Here is a 20,887-nt window from a genome sequence, read left to right as displayed (position 1 = left end):
GTTACCTTTCAGTCCAAAGCAAGACATCGTTACTGGTGTATGTAATACAAACATAGAAATAATAAACCTAAACACTGAACAACAAGCCAATATCTTTTTTTTTTCCCATGGAGAGAATAAAATAGTAAACAAGTCGTATGATAAGTTAACATCCTATAGAGTGAGCTGACCAGAATATAGAAACCTGCACATAGCCAAATTGTGTATTTTCCTGACTAGAGTTTCTGGTTTTCAAAATTCACATAGATACAAAAAGAAACAAACAAAGCAAAAATGGGACAAAAGCCCTCACAGCTTCCCAGCGACTGTCCAGCCATTTTTTGGCTGCCTCCAGCCTGAGCATGTTTTCCTCTGGCATTTGGCCCACTCACAGGTCATTCAGTCCACTGGACTATGTCATAAATACCAGACAGAGACGATGGTTTGGACAGAATGGGAAAGCTTGTGACCTAAACAGGACCTGAATTTAGACTAGGGTGGACTGAGGATAACAGAGACGTAGAACCAGCACTATCAGCATACTTTCTAAGTGAAAAAAACTTTGTCAAAGTTGCTCCCGTTTACCTCCCTTTTGCTTGAGAGCAACTCAGTTTACTCTAGAAGCCAACAATGAAAACAGCAGAAACTCTATTATCTGAAATAGTAGCTGTTTTTAGCTGAAATAACTGGCTTTTAAAATTATGGTGATAATTTCACTAGGACATCAGTTTATACCTCAGCGTTGTGTTTTGGTCACCAAAAAAAAAAAAAAAAAAAAAAAGGACCAAATCATTGTGGGTGCGGATACACTAAAATTGATATGGTTACGTCCTGGCTGAATTTGGCCCAGCATGCCAAGAACATCCTTTGGGATTATTCAATTCAAAATACCACACTAATCCAATCTCCTAAAGCTGCCAAATGTTGTAATATTTGGTATCAGCATGTAGCATTTTATAGTTTTTGATACCAGCTTGGTCTCTTGTTAACAGAGAATTTCTTAGGTTTCTTACCTTTTGCCAGGTCTGCGAGCTCTTGGGCTAACCCTGAAAAGCCTGAGAATGAACTGTGCTTCACTGTTTCCAAACACGCTGAGCGAGTCATTGTCTACTGAGAAGCTGGTTCTCAGAGCTCAAGAAAAGCATATCATTTTTAAAACAAAACATTTGTTAGCTAAGGATTTCCTGGATTTTTCTGCTTTCTTATTTATACTATAATCTAGACACTGTGAAACCGCTGTTTAACTTCCAGTATTATTTATGGAAGCCAGCCCATTGATGTTTCCAGGTCTTAGAGAGAATTTCCAGTTTGCAGTTTCAGTTCCAGGTGCATAATCCTGACTTTAATTAATAAACTAGAAAATAACAGTGCAAGTACTTAACTCTCTCGTGCTTTGTCTGACTATCCATGGGCAGGGCATCTTCTACCAAATCAGGCTCCTGAATCCTGAAAGCTCTGCTTCTGTAACAATTTAGGACCTGTGGTTTCCAACCTTTTCAGTGCAAGAGGGGTAAATATTAGTTTGGAAGCACTCCTGTTGCATGCAGAAAGACAAAATGCTTCATAAACAGATTTTAGGAAACAAACAATTTTTATGAAATTTTGCACATTAACACTTCTGACTAAAATTCTTCAATTCACAACAGAAAGAAGTAGGTAAGGAATGATGATTTAGCAGACTTGGTCCAACTTCTGTGCTGTCCATGTGACTACTCTGATTTAGAACTGTGGTGAAAAAATCACTTTAAAGTATAACCCTCTCTGGATGCACCTGGGTTTGCATGCTGTTTGCATGCATTCTCTGCTACACATCACAGCTGCATAAACAAAGTGGTTTGTAAATATTAGCAAATTTGAAATCAGCATCTTAAATTTAATTTGCTTGAGTAGAAATGACTATCCATATAGTACAAGGCAGCACAGAATCAGGTCAATGAAGTTCACATGACCCCTATCTAAGCAAGATACATTGGTTGCACAACAGGGGCCATTAACAAATAGAGGAGAGAGCGCAATAGTAGTAAATAGCTTATTTAAAACTCTGCTCAAGTGCTCCTTTACCTTACAGTCCTCCTGTCTGCCACTCATCAAAGGACTGTTTGTGCATCGTTGCACAAACTTCACCATCACACCTTCAGTTACAGCTGCCCCAAAGACTTCTACGATGACAGATAAAGGTTACAGTGTGCTGATGACCCGTGAGGATGTTAGTGGGATGGAATATTGTGACTTTCAAATGCCTTTTTGAAAACGTGGGGAAATATATCCCTGAAGTCTTTATTTAAGAGAGAAAATATTAAGTCTACAAAACACTTGAAACACTTGCTGAAATTAGAAAATCTTGGGTTAGAAAAAGCAGCCCGGAATCACGTAATTAAAGATTACATTGGGGCATATACATGGAAAGGCAGCCTTTACTCTGGCATTTTCCAACTTCAGTTGGAACTTGCTTGCAAGTTATTCATATTTTGGCAAAGATGTCGGATACATAAAATGTATATATTATATATAGAACTGCATTTATCTCTGCTACATTTTCTGCCTTACAAATACACTTTTCCTGGTTCCATGTCAGAACCTACAATATTAATATATTCAGATGCCAGTTGCTGGATTTAATTGTTTCTTGATAAGCCTGGACTTGCTCAGCCTCTCCATACTTCAATCTTATCTAGCACTTTTTCTAAGCCACCCAGATAAATTATCTCAGTGTCCTGAGGTAAAGTGATTCTCTTGTCCACGGGGTCTGGATTGCTCCAATTTCTTTATTTATTCTGCTTCATCTGCCAGTTAGTTCTGAGTTCAAGCATTAAGAGTGATGAGCAGGAAAAGCTTTCTCTTTCTGATTTATTTTAAAAAAGAAAAAATGTATAATGCTGTACCAAGAATTTCCATATAAAAGAAGCGGTTTTAAAACATTTCTTTAGAAAGAGTGTGGACAACAATCCAAATAAAGACCAACACGTGAATCTGAAAAGAATCCTCATGTAGAATTAGAAAAATGGAAGAAAGAGTGGAGAAGGAGAACCACTAATTCACCTTCTTGCAAAACACATACATAAGAATGTGGTGTATTCATTTGCACTTGAACAGATTATTTAGTTCTCCAGAAGGAATCAAAAAGTTTCCCATATTTTTTTCCTGGATAATTTTTGAAGAATCCTTTGAGTTATTAAGTTATTATAGAAGCAAAAGCACCATATTTAACTTTTACTGCATTCAAATTCTGAATTATACTACTGATTAGAAGATTCATTTTCACTCATGTCCTCTTTCTGTAATATATTCTCCAACAGCTGCAGAACACTGCTCTTTGTTGCTCTGTTGCTGTTCATGATGTCAAAGCACTGTAAGTGGAAGTAAGTTTCACAATGTATTATGCAGAAATTTCAGTTTTATTCAATTCAGTGAAAACTGAAGCACAGAGATTCAGGATCTGTGAAATCTGAGAGAAGAGCACAGAATCTTCAGTATTCACATCCACATCCACTCCTTCTCCTTCTTCCCTCTTTCTAGCAAATGTACTCTTTCAAAAAATAAAGGCAGGCAATGTACTAAGCAACCTCTGACATGGTTAGAGAACTAATGTGCACTCAGACCACAGCAAATTTATATTAAAGATGCCAAGAACACCGAACACGTTAGTATCAGGAAATCCTGATTGCCTCCATTGAGAGGTCAATGAAAGATAATTGTGTACATTTGCTGTTTGTTACTCAAATATCACTTCCTTATGACAGTGTGCGTTACCTAATCTGCAAAGGTCAACAAATTACTCCTTAGTTCCTTGCAAATGACTGTGCAATGAACTTTGCCATTTTAATACATATTTCTGAGGAAAAAAGCTAGTGCTACAGGTTTGAGGCTCAGAAAGCCTCTCAACCTGAAGCACATTTCATGACAATATATTTGTAGCACTACCCATAGAGCTTCGTAACTACCAGACCTAAGCAGAGACTCCCTTAGAACTGATTCACAATTTGCACAGAAGCTAGCACACACTAAGCATATAAGGAGTCTAGTTGTTGATTACTGAATCCTTATGCAATATAAATACAATCAGTCAGTATATTGATCGTCAAATACAAAGAGATTTAGGAAAACTGAGATATATTAGCATCTAATAGTTAATAGTGGCTTTGGTGAACAACTCACTGCATTGTCAATTTGCTCACTTAAAAAAAAGAGGACCTAATGTGGAACTATTGCAGATCAACAGCTTGTCAAAACTGCATACATGCACACTGACTGGTAGGGATGAACACAGTGCTGCTCATGTATGTGGCTGCCGATTTCTCTTTTCACCCATGTGGGGCTCCTCTGCAATCAGTCAGTTTGTATGGATACTTAGCACAGTTTACAGGTCTGAACCATTGTGGATAGTTTCCATAGTACTAGAAATCTCCATGCTGAACCAGGACAGCAGGGTTTAACTTAGCAGGTAGTGGAATGCACAAGCACAGCACAGAGACAAGACTGGGGAATTAGGCTGCTGGCAAGTAGCAGCTGAAAGCTGATTGAACACAACAGATTGGGCTTTCATACTGGACAGATAGGCAGCAGCTATTTAAATGGAGCATTAACAGTTTTGCTCTTAATTATTTCCAAACCTTCCAGCTAATGCAGACTCAGTATGATATGTATCTTGGCCTCATTTATTTGCTGTTTCTGTGTGAGTTGAGTTAAAGCTGAATGGTTTGTTGAAAAATTCTGTCTGTTGAAAACCATTTTCTTTTAAGTGCTTGTCTTCTTTCTTCAAGCAGTTCTCATGTAAGTAACTGAATACGTACCTCACAGAATGTTTGCTTTCTCCATTCCAAGTGGAATTTCTTCTGAAATGATACTGCCTTGCAAGCCAACAAATGCTCATCATTCTGACCCAGTGGCAGGTAGAAGGCCAGTAAAGTCCATAGTTAAAGGGGAAACATCATACCTTCAGAAAAGGGAAATTCTTATCCACGCATTTATGTATTATTTGCTTTTTGGTCTGGGATGACCTAAGGCTGTGGCATTTCTATGTACAGTACAGTTTTTCCAGAAGTTTTCAAAACTATATCAGTTACAAATTTTATCTCAGATATGTGTATAGTTAAACTAGTGAAAGCCACAATGGCTAGTTTATACCTCAAAGAATAAACTGAAATAACCTAATAAAACTTTACTAATAAAAATGTCAAACCTATCTTAAATATCTCTGAAATAAGAGAATGATCTTCCAAAATTATGTAGCTGCTTCCAAAAGTGAGCATTTGAGCCCTGTTTTTGTACTTGTAGTTTCTATACATCCTCCATTATATTGTATTTCAATAAAGACTGGAAACCCTCATCAACACTAATTTGATATGGATCCAGGGTGGACATACAATAGCACTTGTGACAAGTGGGACAGAACGCACCATTTGACATTTATTCAGCCTGAGAGAGGACAGACACATGAAGGTTATAGTAGTCTAAAGTTTAAAAGGCTCATGTAGACAACATGAAATAGTAGAGTAGAATGGAACAGAATGGAATGGAATGGTTTGGTTGGGAAGGAACTTCAGTGATCATGGAGTCCAACTGCCTCACCTCTTCACAGCTAACCATGATTCCATGTTTTCTTAGGGATGATGAGTAGCCACAGGTTCTGACAGGGCAGGATTTCCATGAGTTCTTGTACAGCAAATAGGAGTTAGCAGATCTGCTGATCCCTTCCTACAGCTGTCATAAACAGACCCTCCATAAATACAAGCCAGAAACTATTCACATCTTTACCATTCTCAGTGCAATTTTTATTTGTCTTTCTTCATGGTCTTTTCTGGCATGTTTCAAATGTGAAAACTCTTAGATGTGAAATGTAATCAAATTCACGCTAGGAAACGGTACGCGAACTCAGCATATTGCCCCGAGGCTTAGGCCTGAAGGAATTTCAGCTGTGCAGAGATCCAGTGCAATAAGAGAATACAGAAATATAAAGAACATATTGACATAGCTAACTATGAAAACAGACAGGCATTATTGAATTGATAAAAGTAATAGGGGAGGGGGTAGAGGTGCTTGTAAAACAACAAGATTTGTAACGACAGTGCTTCACACTCCTTTTGCACAGATATAAAGAGTTACAGAAGCTTTGTTCTAATTTGGTGCTGCCATAAACTCCCTAGCTGAAAGCAGCACCAACCAGTACAGGTGAGCCAATGTGGGACAGCAGCAAGGCTTGCTCTATTCTTTCAGTGACTGCTACAGAAGTTCTGCCACACCTGCATTGTTCCTGGAGTACCTTATCCTCCCCCTCCACTTTCTGCATGGATGACTGAAGCTACAGCCTGGCCCTAATTTTGCAGCTAGTCTCAACAAGTACAGTTAACAGTCCAAAGCATTCCTGGCACAGGGGAGCAGACATGAGCAAGTCTTTTAGCAACTGATATCCAAGAACATCAGACAGAATATATTTTCCAATTATGGATTCTGTATAAAAGTTATAAATTATGATAGTTTGTACTGTACCTTCTATTTCAGCTGTGGATGTGATGATTCTTGAATTTGCAGTCAGAACAAGGTAGGACAATGTCTGTAATGGTTTTGCTTTCTGTCTGCAGAGTCTGGAAAAGAAAATCTATTTTTTCCACAGTGAAGCAAGTTTTAATCCAAGCTTCATTTTACTACTCCATTGAAGACAACATAGTTTATGTTTTTCACATTTTCAGTGCTGTAAACCGGGAAATTAGATTATTTAATTTTTAATTTCATTTAATCATCCTCTCATACCTCACATTTATCTGTTTGCATATCACCGTATTATCTGTGGATGCAGTAGCTAAATGTCATTATTTTTATTCTACAAATAGGGCACTCAGAAACAAAATGCTTATCCAAGAGGCCAGTGGCAGAGGTAGAAATATAAATGTGGGTTAGTGTTCAGTAAAAAAAAAAAAATAAAAAATTCATCTACAATGCTCTTGGATTTAAAATATTATTTTTTTCCTGGTTTAAAGATACTGTATTATGTCTCCACATGGCTTTTTCTTGGAGCTGTACAGCTGCAGTACTAGTGTTCTGAAATGTCCCCACTGAATTTCAAATGAATATCAGAAATAGGCAAGGATATACATGATACATGCAGAATATGTATCTAGGGAAATCACAGAAGATCTAGTTTCCACTAGTTGGTTATACATAAATTATTTAGGCGATCTTCATAAGCCTGTTGATTAGCTGGAGGCAGATATCTATTTTAAGTGTACTTAAGGTCAGGATTAACTCACAAAACTTGGATGGCATTGTCCATAAAACAGCTAGAATCATTTCAGCAATCTCATTCAAAAATGAGGAATGCTCCTTTATCACTTTTAAATATATATTTTTTAGCATTCCCTAATGAAGAGGATGACATTTTTTGAAATAATGTGTTAAATGGCTTACAAAGCTATATTAGAAACTATTTAGGTGACTGGAGAAAGAACAGGACTGAGAGCCAGGAGACTATTTCTATTTCTAGTTCTGCCATAGATTTGGTGACTTTGAACCTCAGCTCCTGCTTCTGTGAAATGGGGATGATAATATTTACTGTTCTCTCAGAAGATTGTGTAATGCAATTTTCATGATGGTCTCTGAAATGTCTGAGATCCTTGATTACAATGTTCAAAGGAAAACAATTAATAAGATAATAGTAATCAGAGTATCAGCATGATTATTGATGATAAAAATAATGTCTGATAATGTTATGGATATTAAATTATAAGCTTGATAGCACAATTCTCAAAAAAAAAAAGCCCAACCTGTTCATATCAGGAAGATCGTTGTAACACACTTCTAGGAACAAGAATGCTGCCAGCATAGTTGCAACATGAGTGGAAAAGAATCTGTGAAGCTCTCTGTCTGAGCAATTGTAGGAGGCAGAAATGAATATCTTCTCAATAATGCTTTGTGACACAGGAGCAGAAGCAGCTTTAGAGCCTAACAGTATTTTTAAAATATGACTCAGGAGAGGTTTTCTTTTTCTAACTGAGCTGAAAAAAAACACACAAAAAACCACCCAAGAGTCAAACAATCTTTTAGAAACCTGGAACCTTTAAATAAAACAAGTATTGTAGGTCAGGATAATTTGAATTTGCATATAACACCATTGACAAATACAGAAGAGATCCATGCATAATAAACAGAGAAAAACAGATCTGATATGTTGGAAAACTTGAGTTCTGAGAGATTAGTGAATTGCCCCTTCCACAACATACCATTTTTGTGAAATACCTATATAGATTGTATTGAATGGCAGAAATAAGGAACATGAAAGATCAACACAGCAGAAATTCCACTAAAGCAAAATGTATTCAGATTTGGTTAGTCACAGTAGCAGAAAATGAAAGCAGTTCTACAGCTTCTCTTTTCTTCCCACGTTAGGAAGCTGATGAGACCTTAACAAAGGTAGGGGAAGGTGACAAATGCAGTGCAATTGCATCCATTACTCCTACCACAGAAATAGTGCCTTTTTAAAAACAAAGCCCACCATGGCTTTCTGATGGTTCAGACTGGAAGAATTTCACTGGTAATCCAAACAGGATCATCTGGTTTCAATCTCTGATTTTGCCTTATGTTATAGGAGACAAAAAAGATCAACATAAAATTTGAAGTTATCATGTAACTAATAAAAGAGCTTCTTTGACAGTATAGGAGAATGAAAATTAGAGTGTGTTACTTTGGTATTTTACTAGTAACTTTTAATGAGTTTCGATTCAATCTTCAACAAAAAACACAGAAAGGTGCTTCAGCTCGTGTCATATCAGAAAATGTCAAGTCTAAATAAGTCGTGTGCCATTTGTCTGAAACAATGGCTGAAAATCAGGTAATCTCCATGACTGTGGAAAGCTTTCCAATCTCACATTATTGCTACTCACCTACATGGAGAGCATAAGGATGTCATCCTTTCAATTTTGAAAAGCCATAGGAATAACTGTGATTCAGTAAATATATGAAATGATGGCTATGCATTGCATGGGGGAACTCTTCAGGAGCTGTTCATGGTATAGTACTAAAAAAATAAACCAAAAACAACAACAATATATATTGTTTATAGCACCTTGATTATAGTTGCTGATATTGTCAATAAATGAAAAAAAAAAGTTTTAAAAATAAGTAATTCAGATCACTTCAACATAAGACTCTTATTAGACAAAGTTGGGGTAAATAGAAAGTGAAAAGACAAAACACTGGCATCAGTGAGCAATGTTCTGGTTGTTGTTGCTGCTCACAGACTAATATAAGCATTATTATGAACATACTGATAGGAACATATGAGAAGTGTTAACTGTGTACTTTTCAGACATCCTTCTTTCCTTCATGCTTCCTATCACAGGCAGGACCTTACAAAAAAACTGTGGATGAGTAATTTCCATTCTCTTTTTCTTTCAGTGTACAAGACTGGTTCTGTCTCCATAAATATCTATGAAGCAGGAAAGGAATTTGAATTTATAGTGCCCCTAGAGTCAGATACAATGGCACTATTAATCTACAGTAATTATTGCCCTACCTTGTAACTGGTAGTTTCTAGGACTTGTCATTTGCCTGCTGAGCACCAGACTAACTCTCTTGTACCTGGTTAGTATAGAGACAGTGTGCACTACATGTTCAACAGAGTGCAAGGTAAGCTCTGAATGCCACAGTAATGTTTCTAATGTATTCAAGAATCACAAAAAGAAAACCATCCAAAGTAACTGTCTTAAGTATTAATACTCTGAGAAATGGGGCTGTGTGGTGCATTTGTGTGTCCAACTTGGGGCACTGTTCACCTAAATGCCAGAGGCTGCTGACTGCTGGCTTCAAAACCAAAGCAACCTCTTTGCTCTGGAAGTGTGGCCCAAGCTCTATAGCAAAATAATGCAGCTTTTATTGCCTACAGGTAATATGCAGCATGACCACAACAGTTAGCCATCAACTCGTTACAGACATAAAATACCGGTCAATTTTGTAACACCTTCCTAGCAACAAACTCTACCATTTCATCAGTGTTGTGGCTGACCCTGCACATCCTTACAAGCTTGGCAGTATCCCTAGCCACTTCTACAGATAGTAAAACCGAGATCCAGAAGCTCACAAGGGATATTTACAAAGGAAAAAAAAAAAAAAAAAAAGGCAGCTAGCTGCCAAATTAATTAGAATTAGACTTTAATTAGATGGAAAATTCAGGTCAGGATGAGAACATAATTCAAATCTCGTGAGCACCAACCAGTGCTTTGTTTCTAAAGTTGTTGTGCATTTTTAAGATAGCAGTGAAGCTGATTTCCCTTTAAGAGAAATGACTTGGCCATCAAATAAGGATGAAATTATTTTTTCAGATATGCATGATGGATCTTGGTTCTGATAAAAATGTTGCTCTCTCTCATACTTCTAGATCCCCTATTGACGTCAGTATTGGGACAGAGAGATTTTTCCAAACAGGGAAATGGAGATGATTGTGACAAATACTCTAATGGAGTCTTCAGTGATAAACTAAATAACTATCAATAGGACAAAGAAATAAGAGAAGAAATCTACCAAGCCAAACTGCCATCTCTTATTGTCACTGAGACCAGAATCTGGCTCACCATCTCTTTTGCACTACCAAGGCAGTGAGCAGCTGTTCTGTGCAGGAACAGGAATCCATTTGTAGAAATCTCCCAGCAGCAACACTATCCTTTGTATGCACGATCTCTTGGCTTCTGTGGTAGACAAATTCTACCTGCTGCTGGTACGGGAACATATATTTCCTAAGAAGAAAAATTGATAAAGGATGAATTCAGATTATCTTAATTACCAACATTTGAACACACATTTAACCACTGATTTTTCTACTGGGTTTCTGTAACTGTTTCATCTCAGTATTTTTTGCATTTTGCTGTTTAAGCTATAAGCTTCTTAAAGAGAGAGAGAGGAAAAAATCCCTAGACGTAATACCATGAAATCAAAGAGCAAGCTGACTGAGAAAAAAAAAAAAAAGTTACTATATTTAAACTGCATTATCCTATCACAGAACTGCAGTTTTTAAACCTTTCCACTTTGATGCAGCATTTTTGCAGCATTTTAATATGTTTTAGTAATTTAAAATGGCTACAACATTTTAATAGTCACAATTTAAGAGGAGGAAAATTATTATAGAGTAGGAGGAAGAATGAATGCCCCCATTTTTCACTCGTAACGATGTGTATTTGAAATCGGCTGAGGTAATGAGCACAGTGAGTTTGGTGGTCCCAACCAAAGTCTCATCAGGCACTTTGCCAGTCTGCAAAAATCATCACATAATTTGGCACAGTTAAGCAGTATAACCTTGTCTGCGCTCACTGAAGGAGATCCAGGCCTGAAATAGGAGGGGTACTGCTGCCCATGGTCAGCACTCAGTGTATTGCCACAACCGAGCACCAGACTTTGTGTCGTGCCCTTCCATGCTGCATTTACCTCCAAAAAAATATTCATCTTTGAAACCTGAGCTACAAAACAGTTATTTTGTGTACAGCAAGAGACGATCCATGTGACGACCAGTAACTCCACAGTGAGTCTGCTTTGCAGCAGAGCGGATGAGTTAATGTGTTACTGCAGTTTGAAGGAAGGCATCCTGCAGTCCTCTCTCAGGCCAAATTCCCATTTACTTCAATTAGTAAGCATTACAGGAACGGTTTTAATGCTGCTGCCTGATGTGTTGGCTTCTTCTTCTAATATATCACAGTGAAAAAAAGATAGCAGGCCAAATGCATGAATGGTATACTTCCATTATGTGAATGGAATTTCATCAAGGCTAAAGCTAGTCCATTTTGTTGTGCCTCTTTCCAAGGTAACGCTCTACAAACAAACTGCAACTTTACTTCATAGCAGCAAAATAAATCAGTTTCCTTTCTCCTTCGAGATGGAGAATGTAAAGCTATGTGCACCTGCTGGAATACCAATCTGGAAGCTTTCACGGGCTTGCACAGCTTAGGCAGAACTGAGTTGCCTTCATTTTGATCTGGGTCAGGATAACCATTTTTTTTAAGATACAAGACAAATTGCTTAGGAAACTTTATGAATCCCTGGATAATGGTGGGAAATTACACTTTTCAATTCACAAACCTAAGTTCCTATTATATGAAATGATGCCAAAATGATCAGGTACTAATTCCGATGCATCAGTTTTGCACAGGAAAGTGACTGTAAAGGAAATTCTGCTCAGGAGGAGAAACATCTGTAGAGCAGTCTTCAGTTCAGCCATTCTTCTCCCAAAGTTCACTGAGATGTAGCAGCATTCAGTAGCAGGACTGTACTTTTATGTTTTTTCCAAATTATTTGAGTCTATGTTCAAAAGATACAAAAAAAATGGGAAGAATTAAATCCTCCATTCTCAATGGATGAAAGAGAAACAAGGAAAGTGAAGTTGTCAAACTGTAGCAGAAATAGTGAATCCTAGACAATGCCAAGAGTTCACCAAGATTAGGTAGAATGCAAACTCTACTTTCCTAGCAACATTTCTGTCTGTTAACCAGTTGGACTACTTTTTTTTTATTCACTGCCAACCTCTAATTGCACATGCCATGGTTCTGGTATGCCTAAATACTTTCCCGAAAGCCTTTTTGGAAACAAGCTCAAAAAGGAAACCAATAATAACATACAGAGTACATAACAGAAGGAAATAACTATGAAACATGACAATTGTTTTGTTTTTTTTTTGTTACAGTTAGAGCATATCTATGTATGTGCAGTGTGATGCAGTGGTCCAAGAAGCAACGTAACTGTATTCAAGCAACATTTGGGCACGCAGACTAATCCTGCTGATAAAAAAGGATGAAATTAATATGGGCATGGAATAACTAATTCTTGTACCTAAACTAGGTCATCAGATCTAACTCATGAATTTTTATTCAGAATTCAGAACTATCCTGTGAAGTGCAGACATGCTGTCAAGAAATCCTAATCTGGACATTGGCTAAATTACACAGGAATCTCTTCTGGGGCAGTTGCACTTTTGCTAGAAAGGATTCAGGGCAACACAGTGCCTAGGATGCCATCATTTTATATCGCTGTCCCCTCTCCTCACCTCCTGTGCCAATACAGAGGTAAGATTCAGATATTTTCCTTCCAGATCAGTTTCTCACAGTGTGATACTGTGGGTGGTTTTTAGGAGCGATGGATGTGCAGCTTGTATGTAGGATCTGCATTTATGTAAGCCAGCACACATGAACAGCTCAGCCCTTGTATTTGCACATGCATAAAAAATGGTTGAAGCCACGTGCTTTTAAGGGAATTTATACTGTGCTTTGTACAGTTTGCTACGTGTACTGCTGTTGTCAATGATGTCAGAAGGTGCTGACCTAACAGCTCGTACTGCACTCATTGAACTTTCTGTGAATCAAGGGGTAGGATGGCTAAATCAGTCAGTTTTCAGCATTCCGTATCTGTTTTCGAGTCTCTGTCACATACAGAGATACTGCGCTGAGGGAAGCTGCTATCTCACACCACGCACGCTGCCGAAATCACACTGTGCAGTTTATACCTCCTCGCGTTATCTCCGTGCAAGGCAGGGCTGAGTGTGCGTGTCACTGTTATGCTGGCAGGGCGGCGTGCGGCGCGGCGGGAACCGGGGAAGTCGTGTGGAAGACACGGCTCTGCCAGCACAGGGCCCTCGCAGCCCAGCGGGACCTCTGGGGAACGAACCCGGCTGGTGCCGGCAGGGAAGCCACGCTTCCTTCTTTCACCTCTGGCGGGTCCGTGGCCTGGTGAGGCTCCCGTCCCCACAGAAGTGGCCGCAGCCCCTCACTCACCCTTTGGCTGCGTCCACCTCACTGCTGAGGTGGCGGCAGCCCAAGCCTCACTGGCCGTTTATGTGAAGTTCCTGTCACGACAGAGCCGGGCAGCCCCACACGCACCCCGCGGCAGTTTATGTGACGTTCCTGTCACGACAGAGCCGCGCAGCCCCACACGCGCGCTCGCATTCCTGTCACCGAGCGCGCTCCCCTCAGCCGGGGCAGCCCCGCTTCCCTCAGCCACTCTGCGCGGGTTGAGACCGGGACAGAGGGCGGCCGCAGCGGTTCACTCCAGGCCAGGGGGGCGGGAAAGCGGCCACCCCACCTGCGGGCCTCTCCCACGGCGGAGCGGAAGCGCTCGGCCCGCCACACGAGGCCTGCATCACCCTCCTCCTCGTCGTCCTCCTCCTCCACCCCTCAGCCGAGGGCGGGCAGCCGCGCTGCGCAGGACCGCGCCTCAGCGCCGCGGGGCGTGGCACCGCTTTGCCCCGCCCCCTCCTATCGGCCGGCCAATCAGCGGCGTCCACATGCCGCGGCGGCGAGTGGGGCCCCCGGCGGCCCAGCTCCCGTAAGTTACATTAGAGCAGCCGCCGCCGGTGCGCGACCGGAGCGAGCGGGAGCCAGCAGCGGGGCTGGGCGAAAGGGGGGGGGCGGCCGGAGCCGTGACGAGCGGTCTAAGTGAGGGCGGGAGGGACGCATCGCGAGCCTTCCCCGACAGCGCCTTTTCTATTTTTCTCTAGAGGCGGACGGGGCGAGGTGTGCCGTTATCGCCCTCCGCGGGGCGACCCCTGAGGATAAGCGGCACCGGGTGCCCGCCTCTCCGCTCTCCTCAGCCGCCCACCGCGCTCGGGGTGCGTGAGTTCCCCCTTCGGAGAGGCGGCCCGGCTCCCTCAGAGGGCGTGTGGGGTGGGAGGGGGGCGGGGGCTTTTTTTTTTTTCTTTTTCTTCCGTCAGTGTTCTTTTTTTTTTTTCCCCTATTTTTTTTATTTTCTTTCGTTTGGAAAGAGTGAAGCCGGCTCTGTGTTTGGGGGGTCTATGGTGATAGCACGGGGGCGGTGGGGGAGAGAGCGAGGGGCTGAGGAGGGGGCACTCCGCGGCTGAGGAGGAAGAAGAAGCGAGGCTCCATTTGCCGCTCCCCGCCCCGACCATGGAGAACGCGCACACAAAGACTGTGGAGGAAGTTTTGGCGTATTTCGGGGTCAACGAAAGCACCGGGCTCAGCCTGGAGCAAGTGAAGAAGCTGAAGGAGAAATGGGGCTCCAACGGTAGGTGAGGCGGCCCCGCGCCGCGATGCCGCCCTCGGCTCTTTGCCCTCTTCCCCCCCCTCCTTCGCGCTGCTCTCTTGCCCTCCCGTCCTTCCCGGGGCCGCGCTCCGAGGCCTGACGTGTCTGTGCGAGCGGAGCCGGCATCTCTTGCAGGACCCGGAATCGGAGCGCGGCAGAGAAGATGGCTGACTGCAACTCCACCTCGTGGGTTTCTTTCAGAGCCCGGAGCGGGGCTGGCAGCTCCGCCGCCCCCCCCCCGCGGGGCTCCTGCCGTGCTGAGATGGAGCGATCGCTGCCCTTCGCTCTTCTTTTCCCTATCCTCCGGTTTCCCCTGCTTCCCGATGCCTTTTTGGCTCAAATTTTTACATTCTTCTTTCGAACCGTGGCACAAAATTACGCTGATGAGGTATTTCTGTTGTGTATTTTTTTAATAAATCCTCGTTTCTCGGCCTCATTCAGTCCCTCTCGAACCCTCACAGTGTTGTATAAAAATAAAAAGCTGTGAGAAGGTTACACTTTTTTCTTTTTGTTCAGCTTGAAGGTCCTTTCCACGCCTCTAGCTGTGGGGAAATAAAGGGAGAGCAGAAATAAGAAAACCCTCAAGTGGAGAAAAGAACTTGAAATATTTTGAACCAAGCTTCCTTTTTTTTTTTTTTAATTATTTTTGTGAGCGATGGTGGGGAAAAAATCTTTATCAGCATTTGGAAAGCATTCTGAGCCTTTGACCCTTTGTGTGCAGAAACAGCAGAAGTCACACAGCTGGCTGGAGTGATGACTTGGCTGAATCATAACCCTCAGCAGATCCCAGCTAACCTGTCTGTGCCGTAAAGCACACGACTAGCAGGCCCATTCGATGCTCTGATGAACAGGGCCTCTTTAATAGCTATTTCAGTATGGCTTTCCAGCCCAGTTGAGTCTACAATGTGAGAGCAGTATCTGGTGGATGTCTTGTAATGCTCTAATGATTTCTTCAATCATTTCTTTTTTCTCACATGCTGCCTGAAAAAATACGTGACTGATAGAGTTACCAGCTGAGGAAGGTAAGTATTTCAATAAAATTTTCTACAAATTTTTGTCAGTAATTGATTTTTTTTTTTTTTTTGCATGACTAAATGTCTTCTGTACATTTTGCAGGAAAAACCTTACTCGAGCTTGTGATTGAACAATTTGAAGACTTACTAGTTAGAATTCTGTTGCTGGCAGCTTGCATATCTTTTGTAAGTATGAATAGCTCTTATTTCATTGATTTGTGTATTGCAGTTTCAGGACCAACTTGTGTTCAATATATAGGAACTACACACACTGCTCTTCTTCTTCCAAGAAGTAGAAGATGCTAAGTAAATTGCTCTCTTTTAAATTAATTACTTGTGAAGAGACTTTTGTATGCTTGAAAACAAAGTTTCAGGGAATCTGTTATGGTATGAGTCAGAAGTACATAACTACACTAGACAGGTATTTTAAAGGCACTTCTCATTCAACCCTGCTTGCATGTTTGAAGTGGGATTTCCCAATGCTTTTGTTGGCTTTGAAAACTAACCTTGAGTAAGCGTTTAACTGGTCACTCTTCTTGCCTTTGAGTTAATCGTTATCAAGCTGAATGTGTAATCATTGGAAGACATTTTTGGATGCCATGCAGACTGGAAATAGAATTACATGGCGAGTATTCCAGTTGCCTTCCCTTCCTGATAATAGCAAGGTGACAGTTGTTGCTTTTGACAGTGACAAGAATGATGACGGCTGTGATGGCACCACTGTTGACCAAATTTGGTAACTGACCTTTGGATAGTTATAAAATGGACCTCTTGCTTGGCGTACAGTTTTGAAAGAACAAGAGGAGTTCAACTGAATTTTTTTGTGAACACGTTCAGCTGGTCCTTTTACGCAATACATGAAGAGTGTGTTTGCTGAAAAACTGGAAAACTGAACACACTCCTGAAGTTTAGAGGGAAGATGAAAGCTCCGTGTCTTAGGGAGCTGGGTGACAGAAACAAAAGTGTGCAGAATATTAAATTGTTTAGAAGTCAGAGTTTATAGTAGACTTTGCCCTGGAGTTGTAATTAACTGCTTTATAAAATAAAGCAGCAGCTCTTGGGGGTTGTGGAAATTGTGGTGACTCTTTAGCTAAGGGCAAAGTAATTACGATGGGCAGAACAGAAGCAATTCTGTGGAGATGGTGGGGGAAAGGTTGTCCTGGTGTGGTTGCTGCAGTGTATTGTGCTGCTGCTCCTTGACCAAGGCAGGTTTAGCTATCGCCATGCAGACACCTCTTCTAAAGTGCTGTGGGTTTTGGTGTGTGTATACTGTTACCAGCTGAGCAGTGCTTGGTGGTGTTGATCTTGACCATGGGGATTGATGTGCTTTAGTTACTCTTCTGTTTCCTGAAGAGGAAATCAAGCTGCCCATAGAAATGTGAACAAGCAGGTCATTTTAAAACTCTCCTTCCTCCTCTTTTCTCATTTTCTCTTCCCGGAGGACTGGAAAAGAGAATGAGATAGATGACAGCACAGAATACTGTTAACCTTTCATTCTATTGCAAATTACCTGTTTTTATTATAACCAAGTAAGTAAAGAAATCACCTTCCCCAAACTTAAAGATTTCATTGCTGAATGCGAGTACTGAGTGCATTGCCAGAGTGATAGAGGTTGTGTACTGCCAAGCACACACTGCAGACTTTTAATAAGTGGGTTCAATTTCTTTTTCCAGTATGCTTAATTTTCTTAATTGTGGGGAGATTGAGCTCCAAAAGGACTGTGGGAGGAGAGATTTAGGTTGTCTGCTTCTGTGCTGCTGGGATGGTATATGACCTTGGGCTGCTGCTTTGCCTTTGCTGTGTCTCCCATCTAAGAGTTCTGGCTATGCACTGTAACACTATTTCAGAAATGGCAAGGGTTTTCTTTTCAGTGAATTATAAAGGAAAAATCCTGTTATATTTTGCTTTTGACACTTGTAAAGCACTTCCCCTTTATTTCTGTCTTTTTTCCTGTTCAGAAGGGGATCATCCATTGTCTTTTCTTTTGACGCTTCTGGATGAAAGCATATTAGAGGCTTTCATGGTAGCAGTAAGGAGCTGTTGAAAATGTTGATAGAAGGACTGGATTGCTCTATGGGATGCAGTTAACATTGGGTAATTTGTGTTCCTGAAGATGTCTGAGCAGTGCGTAGCTATGTTAGACTTGTGGACAGAGAACTTTAAAACACCGCATTGAATATTGGAGCTGTATGTAAAGCTGGAACTGTAAATTATGCTAAACCATTCTTATGATGGAATAGATTAATGTTAAAAGTTAACTTCCATGTGTGCATTGTGCTGTCTTTTACAAGCCTTAAGAATTCAATTTTGCCGTTTGTTCTGTTGCAAAGCACGTAGGACTCCCTGTACTTTAGAGATCTTGAAGTGGATAATTAGGCTTAAAATGGAGTCAGCTAAACTTTTGTTGTTTTTTTGAATGTTGAGTAATACCATTGAGAACTGCTCTTAATTTAATAAGTCAAGACTGTGACTTCTTGGGGGCTGTGCTGGACCCCTCAGAATCAGACTCTGGAACCTGGTGAAGTGCTGATTCACACTTCAGTTCTGTGACTGCTTTTTACTGTAAATTATTGTTTGAAAGATCTTAAAATGTAGTATTTGAGTAGAAACTAGGACTTCATGTAGTGTAACAACAGAAATAAGTGTGGATAATGGCACCTATTTGAAATAACTTACAGCTGAAGATTTCTAGACCTGGTGTATATCCAAAGGAGGATTTCTGTCAAGATGCTTAAATGAGTAGTTTACTTCAAATGGCAGTGAATAGGGAAAAATGGCTTACCAAGTATTGGCTCCAAACTCTTGCTCAAACCTTTGAATTACTAGTGAGAGAGCGGAGTGTTAGAATGAGGAACAAGCTTTCCTGAATGTGTCAGTGAAAACTTGCTCTAATTTGAATTTGAACAGTTAAGGGCGGTGAAGATCAAATGGATAATGTACATTCAGTGCTATGGCATCACATTTGTAATGCGTGCTTTCAGGAAGGCACAGGTGCTGTAGGGCAGTGCAAGGAACAGTTCTTCACCAGCTGTATGCTGTAAAGCTTTATGGATCAAGTGTGAGAGATGGCACATCAAGGTGTGTTAGATTACTGCTTCTTATCGTGAAAGCTTTTCTGGTGGTTATGACCATAAAGCTTAATGTTACAATTGATGGCATAGAAACAACGGTCTTGAATACCAATGTCTTCATTCAACTGCCTTTTGGTGTGGAGACCTCGCCTGTTGCGCAGCTCAGCGCTCTGTTCTGAGTGCCTCTTGTGTCCTCTGTTCCCACAAGGCCTGTCAGGTATGTGTCAGTAAAAATAAATCAGGCTAACAGCTGAATCTTTGTCACCCTAGCTGATTGTAGGGGTCATTTGCTGCCTGTTGCCTTGGCTGTAGATATTGTGTGCTGCATTCCAGGTTGGAGCTGCTGTTACAGATGTGCCAAGTTAGTAACTGCTTAAATTCTCACACTGTTATTTCTCCAATATTTTTACTGGCCTGAAGGTATGGCTTTTGAAGGGAAACTGTGTGATTTCTGGTGCTGAGCAAATGGAGCTAAATGCAGACTTGGACATTGTTTCAATATTTTGTCAGACAACGGTGAAGCTTATGCAGAGGTCATTTGCAGAGTAGATCTCAGCAGTTCAGAGGCCTTTGTAGCCTGAATTCTAGGTACAAGTAAGAGGATGTTTAATTTTCTGTGAATTCTGGCTTTTTTAGTCCTTCTATTTCTATAACATTCTCTGAAATCTGCTGTATTTATGTTAAAAAAAAAAAAATCAGCCTTGTTCTGTAAATGACTTCTACAAGTTGCAAAATATTACTTCTGTATCTTAATTCAGAATAATGCTTTGAAGAGCAGTGTGTGTTTAACTGCACAGTCCTATCTTTGCATCACGTCCTTATTGAACTCTCTTCTACAAAATGAAGTATGGGCTGGAAACTCTACCAAAAACTTGTTAAAACTTAGAGCCTATGAATTACAGTGAGTATGGCCTCATTTGTGGTAAAAAGTGAGCAAACTGCTGGTGGAGGCAGTAAGGTGTGCTGGTAAAACATGGCAGGCTTTGCCCTGGGATCACCCCAGAGCTACCTGTTAAGGTCAGGAGCTGCATGTGGCACGAGAGAGCAGTGGCTGAGGTATTTCCCATTGGCACTCTTCTAGCTAAACTCCAGTTACTCAGTAGGGCTAGAGGTACCAAGTGGTGGGGTAGCATAACAGCAGTGATTCCATTTTAGTTTGTATAAATTGAACAGGAGTGCTGTGTATCTTTCTTTTTTTTTTTTTTTCTTGGCTTTACTAATGCTGATCACAGGAATGTGTTTTTATTTAAAAAATACAGAGTAGCATTTCTATCTGATGGGTGCTTAGGATTTGTTAACTCAGTATAATGCTCCATTAATATTTATGGTCAAGGTGTGTGTGTGTGTGTGTGTGTGTGTGTGTGTGTGTGTGTGTGTATGTGGGTAGCAAATAATAATCCTGTTTGAATTGGAGGAGTTCTCTTTGGTGTTTCCTGATGTTCAGGGTACCTGAAAAGTAACTGGGGCGAGTATCAAGACCACTAAAATAGTTTGCATCTGCTTAATTTTAAGCTAATTTGTATTGAAAAGAAAAAATCATTAAAGAAGGGCTTTCTGAGCAGCAGTTAGTACTCTGTCCAAAATGTACTGAATGTTAATTCAAAATGTCCTGTGAGAAGAAGGCTCACTTAAAAGTTGACTGTAGTTCTGCATCACCAGCTTTAATTAGTTTAAGGCTTTTCTTTGGTCAGGATGAACTCCTACTCCATCTGCTTGCTTCTAAGTTCCCAAAAAACCTTTTTGTTGACATTTCAATGAACCTGTTTCCTTCTGTTGGTGGCTACAGCCTGCTGGGCAACAGAACTTTATCTTGAAACTTCT

The 20,887-nt window shown here is 40.8% G+C and overlaps 1 protein-coding gene and 1 long non-coding RNA gene across 3 annotated transcripts in view; one reads left to right on the top strand and one right to left on the bottom strand.

Moving 5' to 3' along the window:
- Positions 1-1,518: 1,518 nt before the first annotated feature.
- Positions 1,519-14,175, bottom strand: LOC109370327 (uncharacterized). Its single transcript, XR_014886994.1, has 4 exons — positions 10,539-14,175; positions 7,737-8,986; positions 6,466-6,560; positions 1,519-5,679 (listed from the first exon to the last, which is right to left on the bottom strand). It is a non-coding gene; the product is annotated as an uncharacterized LOC109370327 (long non-coding RNA).
- Positions 14,176-14,271: 96 nt separating this feature from the next.
- Positions 14,272-20,887, top strand: part of ATP2A2 (ATPase sarcoplasmic/endoplasmic reticulum Ca2+ transporting 2) — a 41,777-nt gene continuing 35,161 nt past the window's right edge. For both annotated transcript variants that reach the window (XM_010720107.3, XM_019621018.3), the window contains exons 1-3: positions 14,272-14,964; positions 15,987-16,004; positions 16,099-16,181. In XM_010720107.3, coding sequence (XP_010718409.1) covers positions 14,847-14,964; positions 15,987-16,004; positions 16,099-16,181 — 219 coding nt within the window. In that variant the 5' untranslated portion in view covers positions 14,272-14,846. The remainder of the gene's footprint in view (positions 14,965-15,986; positions 16,005-16,098; positions 16,182-20,887) is intronic.

This window comes from Meleagris gallopavo, chromosome 17, assembly GCF_905368555.1.
Source record: "Meleagris gallopavo chromosome 17, MGAL_WU_HG_1.1, whole genome shotgun sequence".
Classification (NCBI taxonomy): Eukaryota; Metazoa; Chordata; class Aves; order Galliformes; family Phasianidae; genus Meleagris; species Meleagris gallopavo.
This window is presented reverse-complemented; position numbering and strand designations above follow the sequence as displayed.